The sequence below is a fragment of the Diabrotica virgifera genome, chromosome 6 (assembly GCF_917563875.1).
Source record: "Diabrotica virgifera virgifera chromosome 6, PGI_DIABVI_V3a".
Classification (NCBI taxonomy): domain Eukaryota; kingdom Metazoa; phylum Arthropoda; class Insecta; order Coleoptera; family Chrysomelidae; genus Diabrotica; species Diabrotica virgifera.
The window spans coordinates 142,155,812-142,170,171 of record NC_065448.1 but is presented as its reverse complement, the minus strand read 5'-3'; the positions used below and the strand labels follow the sequence as shown (position 1 = coordinate 142,170,171).

General features: G+C 33.3%; 1 protein-coding gene and 1 long non-coding RNA gene across 5 annotated transcripts in view; one reads left to right on the top strand and one right to left on the bottom strand.

The window, feature by feature from the left end:
- Positions 1 to 14,360, top strand: part of LOC114336756 (spectrin beta chain, non-erythrocytic 1) — a 415,003-nt gene that overhangs the window by 268,293 nt on the left and 132,350 nt on the right. For all 4 annotated transcript variants that reach the window (XM_028287129.2, XM_028287131.2, XM_028287128.2 and 1 more), the window contains exon 8: positions 248 to 574. In XM_028287129.2, coding sequence (XP_028142930.1) covers positions 248 to 574 — 327 coding nt within the window. The remainder of the gene's footprint in view (positions 1 to 247; positions 575 to 14,360) is intronic.
- On the bottom strand, positions 6,246 to 6,928 carry LOC126886356 (uncharacterized). Its single transcript, XR_007698574.1, has 2 exons — positions 6,832 to 6,928; positions 6,246 to 6,539 (listed from the first exon to the last, which is right to left on the bottom strand). It is a non-coding gene; the product is annotated as an uncharacterized LOC126886356 (long non-coding RNA).

Sequence of the window (14,360 nt, the reverse complement as noted above, 5' to 3'; positions counted from 1 at the left end):
TTCTTGTTGCTTTTTATCTCCTTTTTTGAACAATAAAATTAGTTCGCTCGTTCTCCATTCTTCCGGTATTTTATTGTGTTTTATGATTTTGTTAATTAATGTTGTTAATTGTTGTTAATTAATCCGTCCTTACCTGCAGCTTTTCAGTTCTTCAGCTTTTCCAGTTTGTGTCATATATACTAATTAGCCAAATTTTAATGACTAAATTATTTCCAAGTTATGTATGCATAATATATCTCTGTTTTAGGTCGTAAAATCTGTTCAAAAAGTCAAAAAGACAAAATTGGTTAATACTAAAGTTCCAGTCAAGGTTCTAAGACAGCTACCTCGAGCACAAAAAAGAAAAGTTGACGATACGGACAGTGTACCTAAGAGACAAAAGACTATCAACGATTCTTATGCACAGCTTCAAGATTTGGCAGCTAAGAGGCAAGCTTTATTAGCAGATGCGGTAAAGTTATTTACCTTTTACAAAGAGTGTGATGATTTTGAAAAGTGGATTAAAGACAAAGAACAACTTTTGGCTAACGATGATCCGAACGACAGTATTGAACAAGCAAAGAGAAAATATGAGGTATGTATGCATATTTTTAATGCAATCTGTAATTGACCATTGTTCCTCTTTTGTGAGACTCAAAAACAGTACACTATTTTAAAGTATTCAACATTTGTTGCATTACAAGATTTATATCCTGAATCTTTATTTCTTATACTTCCAAACCTGTAAGTAATATGGAAACACATATTATAAATAGTTATTGTATATTTATGTGATTTTACTATATAATAATTAACAGAAAAATGTCCACAAGACGATGAAAGGAAACTACTGATATAAAATTTATACTAAAAACGAGATTAAAATCTAATGTCAAGTAGAAATTGTATATGAAATACAAGCAAACTATTAAATATTGCTTTCTTTATTGACTTCACCGTTCAACTAAAAAATATTCTAAATAAAATAGGAAATATAATTTTAATAAGAAATAAAAAAAATGTCTTAACTTTAAAATAGATTTCGACAATAATTAGTCTGCGTTCTTCCACATTTTGAGTTCTTTTATGAAGATGACTTGAATTGCGAACATGGAATATGTACTCCTATATGGAGAACGCCTTAACAACATCCGCTATGCAGATAACACATTATTTTTGCAGACAGATTAAACAGTTTACAGCAACTTATAAATTAAGTAAATGAAGTAAGTGAAAGATTTGGACCACAAGTAAACATATCAAGAACTAAATTTATGGTCATCAGCAAAAATAAAATTAGAGACGTCCAACTGATTATCAAGAATACACCAGTGGACTGAGTAAAACAGTTTACCTATGTTGGAACAATAGTAAACGAACGATGGGATCACTCACAAGAAGTAAAATGTAAAATAGAGAAGGCTTGGAGTGAAGTGAATTCAACAACGTGACCAAACTCTTTAAAAGCCACAACCTTAATCTAGAGATAAAAGTATGGCTATTACGATTTTATATCTTCTCAAAATTATACTACGGAGTTGAATCCTGAACACTCACTGAAGCAATGGAGAAAAAACTTGAAGCTTCCGAGATGTGGCTGTAAAGGATTTATATTAGCATCCAAAAAATAAGAGTTAGTCCATATCGATTTAATTTTTAAAAGTCTTAAGCAAATATTATTTACATACATTGTTTGGATTTCGTAAATGGGTGACATTGATTTTGTAATCTAGGCCACGCATTTTGAAAACCCCGAAGTCATCAATTATACTGCTATTAGTAATTCACGGTCACATTCAAGTATGGTCAATCATAACAAGCAATTGGGATTTATTTAGATTCGTAGAAAGTAAAGAAAGAGATTATTCATTATTCAGAAACCGACGTGGTTAGAGTAGAGACATTATCCATCCCGACACCAACTAGTTACTGTCGTACATTGTGACTTAAATAAATATATTTCGGTAATTAGTGTTTCAACTTAGTCAACCCCATCATCGGGGGTAATAACGCTCAGTACCAAGATATGGCGATCCTGCCAGGATCGCCTGCTATACAGGTGAGTCCTAAGGATATCATGGACGGAAGATGACCAATGAGACTGTACTAAAAAGAATGGGGAAATAAAGAGCAGTGATGTATACGATTAAAAGGAGAAAGTTAGAATATCTCGGACACATAATGAGAAACGGCACTAAATACAGATATGGGCCATTCCACGAACATACGCCTGTTTTGGATTACTTCGACAACGAATATTTTACTGTGTAAAATAAGAAGAACGAAAGTAAATTGCAAATTACATTGTTGTTTATTGGAATAATTATTAGCGCCATTTACTTGCGTACTTCTTATGTTGCACAGTAAAATCTTCGTTGTCGAAGTAATCCAAAACAGGCGTATGTTCGTGGAATGATCCATAGTCTGGGCAGATTATCGGAGAATAGGCCATTTTTGGGAAAAGTTATTTACCAGCAATTTTATTGCTGGAATCGAATCTTATGATTGTATATATTAATAATATAGGTATGCAAAGTCCGCAGATAGTGGGCTACTTTTTTTATAAACAAAATGGCGCCCGAAAATCGTGTTTTTTTCAATTTTTGCTTTATAACTCAAAAAATTTTAACTTTACACCAAAAACACCCAAATAAAAATTCACCGTAATTAAATTCTGCATAGAGACGTGTTTTTTCCCGATTTACTTGGACAAAAATTTTCCCCAAAAAATGCTGGTTTTTCCAACAAAATCTTTAATTTTCAACTAAAATTTTAGATAAGTAATTTTTTATCAATATAATTAAATAACTTGGTAATATAAAAGCTCTTTTCGTATAGATTATAATTCCAGAAGCCGATGAAGATTTAATGAACAGTTTAGCAACAATTGAATTGTTAATTAAAAATTTACTTTCGCTATAATAACCACAATAATTATAATACATAAGAATAACTATGATTTTTGTATAAAAAGACATTGTACCTATCGAGTGTACTTTACAGAATTGAAATTGGACTAGTTAAGCGGCCTCAGGAATATTTTAAAATTATAAACAATTTTTTGGCTTATAAACAAATGGAATATCTCAGGAAATATTAAATTAAATTATGAAAACGGTATTGGAAAAAAAGCGCCAGGACGCTTCTTCTAAAAGAAAAAACGTTTAATTGTGATGAGTGGTTCCTGAGATACAACCGGTCAAATTTGACCGGCATTTACCGCAAAGATCAAACCATCACCTTTTTATTTCGTTCCACTTTCTCCACACCAATTTTTAAATCTTTAAAATACTCATAACATATATTATTATAATAAAAACTATCGATATTACGAGTGAAAATTGACAAAAAGCAAAATTCCAAACAAAAATTAGATTGGAGAAAATGTAATCTCAAAGTTCAAAATCGGTATACGTTAAAACAATGCATTTTCTCGGCTTCCCATGGAGCAATTTTCTTCATTCTTTTTTTGCTCCAAGTAACTCGAGTAGAGCCATCTAACTAACGCATTATTAAATGTCAAACTTGCTTTTGTTTTGTTATTCTTATGTATCATAATTATTGTGGTTATTATAGCGACCGCAATTCAATTGTTGCTAAACTGTTGATTCAATTTCCATCGGCTTCTGGAATTATAATCTACACGAAAAGAGCTTTTATATTACCAAGTTATTTAATTATTGATAAACAATTACTTATTTAAAATTTTAGTTGAAAATTAAAGATTTTGTTTAAAAATCCCGCATTTTCCGGGGAAAATTTTCGTTGAAGTAAATCGGGAAAAACACGTCTCTATGCAGAATTTAATTACGGCGAATTTTTATTTGGATGTTTTTGGTGTAAAGTTAAAATCTTTGGAGTTATAGAGCAAAAATTGAAAAAACACGATTTTCGGGCGCCATTTTGTTTATAAAAAAAGTAGCACACTATCTGCGGACTTTGGACTATATTATTAATATACGCAATCATAAGATTCGATTCCAGCAATAAAATTGCTGGTAAATAACTTTTCCTCGTATTTTGCTAATTAAGATTACTGAAAAAAATAGACCTGGATCCCGGTTACCAAAAAAAAGTTGATTAATAGGAAGCTGAAAATTTGTTAATAACTTAACGGTGTCTAGTCTGACATACTTTGATGTATGGAAACATTGGAACAGGGGAAGTTTTAATTGTGGAACATGTTAAAAATTTGGAACGTCAGACTACGAGAACGTTCCATGTGTTTTATCGGACAGAACTTCTAATTTATTTGTTACCATTTCATTAAACTCTTATGCAAAAATCAGACTGGTATTCATCACCAACTGGGCATTTTAATGAGTCCAACACTAAGAACATGTCAAATGACAGGGAATTATATTGGTGATAAATAGCAGTCTGATTTTTGCATGAGAGTTTAATGAAACAGTAACAAATCAATTGGAAGTTCTGTCCGACCAAATACATGTAGCGTTTTCGTAATCTGACGTTCCAAATTTTTAAACTGTTCCACAATTAAAACTTCCCCTGTTCCAGTGTTCCCGTACATCAAAGTTTGTCCGACTAGACACCGATAGGCTATTAACAAATTTTCAGCTTGCTATTAATCAACTTTTTTTGGTACGCGGGATCCAGGCCTATAATCTTTAAAGGATTATTCGGAAAACGCGGAATTTGGAGAAGAGGAATATCATGTTGTTCTGAAGCTATTTCCTTGTGGCATTTTTATAATTACGTATTTTTTATGGGAAATAAACCACAATTTTACTAAAAAATGAATTTATTAACGTTTCTATGGAATTTACTATGGAATCTCTAACGCGAGAATTTTACTGTCATCGTTGCATTTGGTTGTCTTTTTAAAGACAGATCACATGCTATGATTTTTTTTTGCGACGGATATTCTTGAGTTGGGATTGATTTCATGTAATCGAATGAACTATCTTTTAGTAAAGTCGTCCCAGGAACGCAACTCATAAATATTGGCGATATCATTTTAAAGTCTTCTACTTTAAAATGTATAATATACGTCTGAATTGCCAATATAAATAAGTCAGATTAAATAAATTATTAGAAGAATTTTTTTACTTAGCAACAACATGTTTGTTTTATTTTAATAGTATTTTGTATTTTGACAACGAAACCCGATTTGGGCTTCGAAACGTTAATAAATTCATTTTTTAGTAAAATTGTGGCTTATTTCCCATAAAAAATACGTAAGGAATATCATGGTCAAAAATCCTGAGGAAGTGGTTCTCCACAACAACAACTAATCTATATAAAGCATCAGTTAATAAAGTAATTATAGCCAGAATGATCGCCAATATTCGAAACGAATAGACACCAAAAGAAGAAGATGAAGATGACCACCAATTTTTATTGTTGACATACCTCAGGCTGTGGGTGAAAAAACGTGATATAATTCAGGAATTTTTGAAACCTATCTAGTCCAGAAAGCCACTGCGCATCCGCTAGGAAAAATATTCTAATTCGGATTTTTTGCACAATCTTACTCAAAAAGGACTCCTTTTAACAAATTTCCATGTTGCCAGGACCAAAAGGTGGTCAAAAATTTTTTAAACGTTTTTTTTTTGTTTTTTTCCTAAAATTATTTTTATTGCATGGAAAAAAGTTTTTTTTAGGTTTTTTGGATAATTCCAAACAGAAAAGGTCTTCAGTGACTTTTTTCTAAAAATGATAGTTTTTGACATATAAGCGATTAAAAATTGAAAAATTGCGAAATCGGCCATTTTTAACCCTCAAAGACTATGTGAAAAACTGAAAATTTGAATGTTGCCAAGGTAGGTAGATATTCTTTAAACATCGATTGATGAAATCCCGAAGAGTTTTTTGCAATACAATATTCAAAACTCCTTTGTTTTTTAATTGCGAATCAAGCGTGCGCGACACTATTTTCCACCGACAGTATGGTGCAAATGAAAGGAATAAATTCGTTATTTCGAAAATCGGTGACTTTAAGGAAAAATCCCGAAATAGGTCGATTTTTATTTTTAAGTTATGATATTGTGGCATATATGGTATACTAGTTGAAACGAGTTAGCGATGGACTACCCCAGCTAATTGAAACAATATTCGAAAATATTACCTCAACTAACCAAGATAGCCATCGTCACACCCTTAGCTTAGCTCAGTCACTCAGGTGTGTGTTCGTCTTGTCCTAACCTTAGAATGAACTCTGAAAATTGGAATGGAAGCAAACAAAACATAGTTTTTAACTAATCATGTTTATTGTTCATTAAGATATAATAAATAAAATGACTTAGTAAATTGCATTAACAAATGTATTTAAATTCTTGCCAAAAACTAACAATTCTGGATTATACTTATGGCTTTTGGTAGCTGATGGTATCTTCTTGATGTCGTATGGTACTGCTGCTGGTTCTGCAACGGGCTCTGGGGTTGTAGGTGCTGTATTCCACCAGGCCTACGGATGTTGGTCGTTGCAGTCTTGGTTATGTGGTTGCAGCCCTGATGACAAGGTCCTCGTTGTTGTATCGCCGGCGATTTGAGGGTTGTTGAAACTCCCGGAGGGAGAAAAGTGGTTTCTTTCCAAAAAACTATAAAATAGAGACACATATCAATCATCAAGAAGAAAAACCAACGTGTGCCATCTGCCGTTCTAATCGTCAGAAAGAGTAGCAGATGACAAGAATAAATCAAATGAAATTTAGATGAGAATAGTTAAAATTCTGATTACTAAACGTGCATACATGTAAATTAAAAGATAATTATATTTGAAACTAAAATATCAGAACACATGGTCTGACATTGGAAGTTAGGTTAGATAAAAAAACAATTAGAAAAACTGTTAGACGGAGAAATATAATCACAATGTAATGTTATCCTTACCCCAAGAGATGATTTGATGAAATAGAAATGATTTATTTTTCGAATTACATGCCTTTTTAAGGATTAATTTTTCCCTTCCAGTGTATGTCAGGGAGTAGGGGTCAAGTCTTCTTCTTCTTCTCTTCATTTGAATGGCCTTAGCTGCCAGGGCTATCCGGCCAGGATCCGTGAATATAGACTTGAATATTCAAGAGCCGTACCTGAGGTACATCTGGGCTTAAGCTCATAGCTCCTGAATCTGAAATATTAAGAGATAAAAAAAAAACTTTGTAATTGTTTATAAGTTCCATAACTAAAGTTCTACTATTAATGGTCTAGTTCTAGTACTACCACGCAAAACCGCACTAAGCACAAAGCACATGCATTGCAAGCAAGCATAAAGTCATAAAGTTTTTAAGCAAGCTACACACGAGTCATTGTTGATGTTAAAAACTTTTGCACTGCGATTAATGTCTTTGAGTTTAAATTTTTAAACAACACATCAGTTAATGTCGGATCACCTTCTAGTTCCCTTCTAAGCAACTGGGACTCTCTTTGGAACCTAGTACATTCCAATAAAACATGTTGTAAAGTTCCTACACTGCCACATAAACACTGGTTTGAATTCACTACCTTCAATCTAAATAAATGTACAGGAACACTACAATGTCCACTTCTCATACGACACATTTGTGTGATTATACCTCTCCCCAGGTTGGGAAATTTTGTAAACCATGCCTTTTTATATGGAACTGTAACTTGTGAGCAATAAGTAATTCCTTTTGCCTGTCCTATTTGTTGGAATCGATTTTCCCAACCGATCCATAGGTTTTCTTTATATTTAATTTGAAAATCTTTAAAGGAGGCCTTTGGTTCTTCACTAATGGGCAGCTTTCTTCCAAGATTCGCAAGATGGTCAGCTCTATCATTCCCAATAATTCCAGTGTGACTTGGAATCCATGCAAATTTAATTTCTCTATGTTGTTCATCAAATTCACATAGTTTTTGTTTTAGTTGGAGAGTTTGTGAGTCTATTGCCGCCTTGTAGCTTGATCTTGTGATTTTTTCTAGAGCACTCTTAGAATCACTACAGATGAGGCACTTTGTAAAATTATTCTGTTGGATTAACTCTAATGCTTTTTTAATGGCAAATACTTCTGCTGAGCAAATTGAATTAGCGGAGGGTAATCTTGCTGTTAACTGTGTTCTCTCGTTAAGGTATATCCCAATACCTACATTACCTTGTTTATCTTTGGATCCATCTGTGAAAATAAGTTTATATTCCGACCAGTTATTGAGGTACCATTCCATAAACTTGGTTTGGTTATTTGCTTCTTTGCCCATATTGACAGTTTCATAAGCCATAGGAGAAATCTGAATATTAAGTGGAAAGGAGTGACAAGGAAATAAGGAGCTATGTGCTACCTCATGAATTTCATGTAAAGTATTCTGGAAAGCAGCCAGTATTGGTGGGAAATATTTTCTTCTCCAAAAACTAAAGTAACCCAGAAAGACATTGTGAAATTGCTCAATTGAGGCATATATTGGGTTGTCATAGGCTACTACTTTTAAAATGAATTTAGATGCTAGCCATATTCTTCTGAGATCTAACGGTGTTTCTCCACACTCTGACAAAATTATATGAACTGGAGAAGACCTCATAAATCCCCCCACCACTCTAAGAGCTCTATACTGAACCTTATCCAATTTTGCAAGTAGAGAACGTGCACAACCTCCCAGAAAAATGGATCCATAGTCAAGATGTGATCTAATGTATGCCTTATATAGAGTGAGTAAAGTTGCAGGATGTGCTCCCCACCAAGTTCGACACAAACAACGAATAATATTGACTCCACTGGAAGCCCTCAATGCCATCTTTTCAATTTGACTTCTCCAAGAAAGGGAACTATCTAGAATAACTCCCAAATGAGAAACTTCTTGTTTCCAATCTAAACGTGTGTTATTCACTGATATTAGTAAATTCGGAATATTATTCCTATTTCTATCAAAAAAAATTGCTTGACTCTTGCTAGATGACAGACACATTCCCATATTATGAAGTTTATTAGAAATACTTTCTACTGTACCATTCAATTTTTCCACAACATCCACCCAGCTGTTGCCGGAGCAATAGAGGGCAACATCGTCTGCATACTGAGTAATTAGAACATCCTCTGGCACACAAAATGAAATTATATTGATGACAATATTAAATAGTAATGGACTCAAAGGGGAACCCTGAGGAAGGCCCACATTGGTAGTTCTTGGTCCTAGCAGATTTAAGGAAATAGGATCACGAACAGACACCAAACGATTAGTCAATAAATGTTTAACCAATTCAATAAGTAACCATGGCAAATTGAGATCTCCCAAAGCGTCCAATAATTGGATGATTGACACTTTATCATATGCAGAAGAAATGTCTAACATAACAGCAGCTGCTGGTTTCCTTTTTGAGATATTCATTGAGATTTCATTGACCAGATGAATTATGTTTTCAGACACCCCTCTACCTTTACGAAAGCCAGTCTGGAAAGGCGATAGGATCATAAAATGTTCTACATACCAATCTAACCTTATTTTTATCATGTTCTCTAAAAGTTTACTAACACACGATGATAAAACGATTGGTCTCCAGCCCGAAAGACAATTTATATTTTTATTGGGTTTGGGAATTAAACACACTGTTTGTGATTTCCATTGAGTGGGAATATGCATTCCCTCCTTTAAACATAAATTGAAAAATTTTAACAGGAACTTGATTGCTGACTCTGGAAGATGTTGCAACATAGAAAATGTTATACCATCCTGGCCCGGCACAGTATCCTTTCGTTCAACCAAAACCAATGAAAGTTCGTTTAAAGTGAAGAGTTCACACTCGATAGTATTAGATTTCACTGGGTGAGACGCAATGTCCTCAAATACAGGTGGAGTCAATGAACAAAGCATTTCCTCCCCTAACGATGAATTACTAGGAGTTCTAACTGAGGCTTTAGTGAAAGCCTTATGGAAACTTCTCACTTTTCTCCACATTACTGATATTGGAGTATCAGGTGAAATTGTGGAACAAAACACAACAAATGATTTTTTCTTTTTGGATTTAAGTTCTTTTTTACAATGTGCCCTAATTTTTTTAAAATTAATGAAGTTTTCTAAAGAAGGTACCTGTTTGAACTTCTTGACTGCCTCCCTCTTTGATTTAATTAAAACTGAACACTCTTCATCCCACCAAGGTAATTGTGGTTTATGGAATCTAACACGCTTTTTCTTAGGGATGAACCTGTTTGCTGCGTCTAATATTAGGTTTTGAAAATCTGTGTAAGACTCATTAGGGATGTTGTTAATGTTAGACTCAATATATTGGTTGAATTGTTCCCAATTGGCTTTTTTCACATTAAAGATACTGCGATCTTGAAGAGGGTCATTTCCTTGGGGACTATTTCTATCCTGCCCGTAACACACTACAAAAGGAAAGTGATCACTTGCTCCTATCTCTGGAAAAACTTCCCAGAGGCAGTCCACAGCCAAACCTGGAGATGCTATAGCTACGTCAGGGACACTGTTTGAGTCAGGCGGTGAGATTCTTGTCGCCTCACCCGTATTGAGAAAACACAAGTTATCCTCCTCCAAAAGATCTGCAAGACGATTGCCGTTCGGATTGTTAGATGATGAACCCCATAAAGAATGTTGGCAATTCAAGTCACCTATGAAGAAAAACGGTTTATCACACATTTGAACCAATTCTCTAAAGATCTCCTTACGAAAACGAACATCTGGTGTCTTATACGATCCTATAATAAAAAATTTTTCAAATTTGATAATGATAGCCTGCCATTTTTCAGGCAAGTGAATATGTGAAATGTCTATCCTATCAGCTGCCAGAGACTGATGAATAAGTACAGCTATTCCACCCCATCCATCAATCCTATCATCCCTATAGCAGTAAAAATTGGGAATATGCAAGTGCTGTGAAAATTTCAGATGTGTTTCATTTAGAAGAATGATATTAACATCGTATTCGTTAAGAAACACCATTAGATCTTGCTTATTGTTAAAGAAATCATTGATTTCAATCAAAGATTGTCAGTAACAGCTGTTTGTAAGAATGGTAGCCATTTTATAAAAAACACATTAAATGTAATTTTTAAACATTTAAGGGTTTTTACCCTAACCAGTGGTTATATCCCTGGGTTTATTTTAAACTAAAGAATGTGTTTGTTCGAAGTTTTCTCTTCTTTTGAGGTTTTTACACCTATAAGACGATAGCTCTAATGATGGCATAATATGCTGAAAGTACTTAGCTGATTTAATAAATTTATTTACACACTATCAGTCTTTTGAAAACATACACCAGTTCCCGTTTAGATTTATATAGAAGTGTGTACAAGTCAAACAGTCTTTTTCTATTTATTTATTGTTAAAGAAACCATTAATAGTCCAATGCAAAATATTAAATATCATAACTATATATATAATTTGTTACTATTATTATTATTTTTGTTTTATTTTTAATATAAAAAATAATATATTATATTATCTGTAAGAAATAAATGAAAATTCAGTCAACACTACTTTTACTAAAATTAGATGTATTATGTGACTCATCAAAACCTGCAAAATCCATATTATTATCAGAGGTTAAATCAACGTTTTTTGAAAATACACTATCCTGAGAATGTACACGATTGCTTGTTAATGAGAGTGCAAAACTTGGGCCTTGTGATCCCGTATACTTTTGTGAATCATTTAATTTGTTTAAAATCGGTAATCTAGGTAAATTTCTGCTTAGATCCTCATTTAATAGAGCTTTATGCGCCTCTTTGTCATAACTAATGTCTTTAAGAATTACTTTATTTTTCCTTTTAACTGGGACCACATGACTTTGACTCTGGAAATGGGGAGTGGAGGATGGGGATTTTTGAAGTGCTTGAGTAAATGCTCTGGGTGAGCTGGATAGTAAAGAAGGAAAATCCCTACTTCTCCTCTGAAACATTCTCGAATTCTCTGGCTTTTCCTTAATTGGGGGAAACAGCTTGGCAGCTTCAAAAAAGGTGAGATCTTGGAAGACCATTACTTCATTTATCTTTTTCTGTCTTTCGAATTCTTTGCAAATTTTATTTGTGGCAAGGTGATCAAGATCGCAGTATAGGCATTTTGGTACAGAAACTGTGCAGCTTTGTACTGTATGTTCATCGGAACATTTCGGGCATCTTGCTTTCCCCCTGCACTGTCTTTGTGAGTGCCCATATCTTAGGCATTTGAAGCATTGCTGTACAGGAGGGATGTATGGATCTACTGTTACCAAGTTTGAATATATGATTATTTCTTTAGGGGGAGTTCTTACGTCAAAGAGTAGTTGTACAGTTCCTGTTGGAATGTATGTAACGGTCCCACTGCTATCTAAAACTCTTCTGTTAAGTCTTCTGGCCGATATAATTTTCACGTTTTTTTGTAATTTACTGTCGTTAACTATGTTTTCCATTGAAATATTTATACTTACATCTCTAATAATACCCCTTGATGTTAGCATTTTTTGAGGTATATAAGCAAGAAATCCTTTCTCAAGGATTTCTGTACTATTTAGTACCATATTTGCCTGTTTGGAGGTGTTAAAAATTACTCCAATTCTATTCATGCCTTTTCTACTAATTTCTTTAATTCCAGTCGTACCCATTGTATGAAATACTTTCCCAATATCCATAGGATGGATATTTCCTGCTTTTCCCTTGTCACTCTCTATCATAATAAGGAATGGGCCGAAGTCAGTGTCCTTGTATTCAACTTTTCTTCTACTAATATTTTCAATCCTAGATGATAAGTTATTAACTTCTGTTAACATGATCTGATCGTTTTGGAATTTATTTTTTAAAGCACAGAGTTCTTTTTCTATTAAATTAATGTTATTTTTATGTCTCGGGGCTAGCATGTGTATGGAATTTAAAAAATTTTGCGAGTTCAATGAAAGCAAAGCATAGATCCCGCCCCCTTTGTCAGGGGGGCCGGGAGAGTTAGTGTCCATCTCCTAAGCCAGCCTCTACTCTACTATACTACTGCTACTATGATTATATAAAGGCAAAACTTACAGAAAAGTCCTTAGTATTTCTAATTCACTACTAACGTATTATCCCGTTTTAACTTTTAAATTAACTACTAAATTAATGTTCAAACACTAACTAACTATACCTACAGTATAATTACTTAATTTATAACAATTTTAACGCGATGATTTAAGATTTTTCTAAAAAATAAATTTCGTCTCGCCAGAATTTCTTTTCTTTCTTGACTCCTTGATTGTTGTTCGAACTGAAGGCTCGGGGGTCAAGTCGATGAAGTGACACTGTCATTGAAAACGACATTTAAAATGACAACCAAGTACTATGAAGTAGCGGCATGTTCCGTATTGAAAATACAGATATTTGGAGAGTATGAATATACGAGGTATGTTCAGTATGATGATTTAAATGAAAGAGATATATTAAATAGAAGATAATAAAAGAAGGTAATAAAAGAGAGCGCCAACCGATTTTTAAAGGGGAAAATGGGTAAACCAATTAGAAGAAGATAATTATTAATGAAATATTAAAGGAAATAAGGTAAAATAATTATTTAAAAATAAAATATCAAAGATGTGACGTTTGTAACGTATGTGACGCCATCCGTCTGGGTGTGATGACGTAATCGATGATTTTTTTAAAGGAGAATAGGGGTCGTGTGGTAGCTCGTTTGAAGGGTTCTTCAATTCTCCATCAAGTAATGTAAACATTTACATAATTTTTTATACAGGGTGTCCTTCTACTTCTTTTTTTGTCAAATAATTTAAATTAATAAAAAATTTTTGGACACCCTGTATAAATAATTGTGTAAATGTTTATATTACTGAATAGAGAATTGAAGAACCTTTCAAATGAGCTAGCACACGACCCCTATTCTCATTAAAAAAAATCATCGATTACGTCATCACGTCCAGATGGATGACGTCACTAGTATACCATATATGCCACAGTATCATAACTTAAAAATAAAAATCGATATATTTCGGTATTTTTCCTTAAAGTCGCCGGTTTACGAAATAACGAATTTATTCCTTTCATTTGCACCATACTGTCGGTGGAAAATAGTGTCGTGCACGCTTGATTAGCAATTAAAAAACAAAGGAGTTTTAAATATTGTATTGCAAAAAACTCTTCGGCATTTCATCAATCGATGTTTAAAGAATATCTACCTACCTTGGCAACATTCAAATTTTCAGCTTTTCACATAGTTTTTGAGGGTTAAAAATGGCCGATTTCGCAATTTTTCAATTTTTAATCGCTTATATGTCAAAAACTATCATTTTTAGAGAAAAGTCACTAAAGACCTTTTCTCTTTGGAATGATCCAAAAAACCTAAAAAAACTTTTTTCCGTGAAAAAAAAAAAATAATTTTAGGAAAAAAACAAAAAAAGAACGTTTAAAAAATTTTTGACCACTTTTTGGTCCTGGCAACATGCAAATTTGTTAAAAGGAGTCCTTTTTGAGTAAGATTGTGCAAAGAATCCGAATTAGAATATT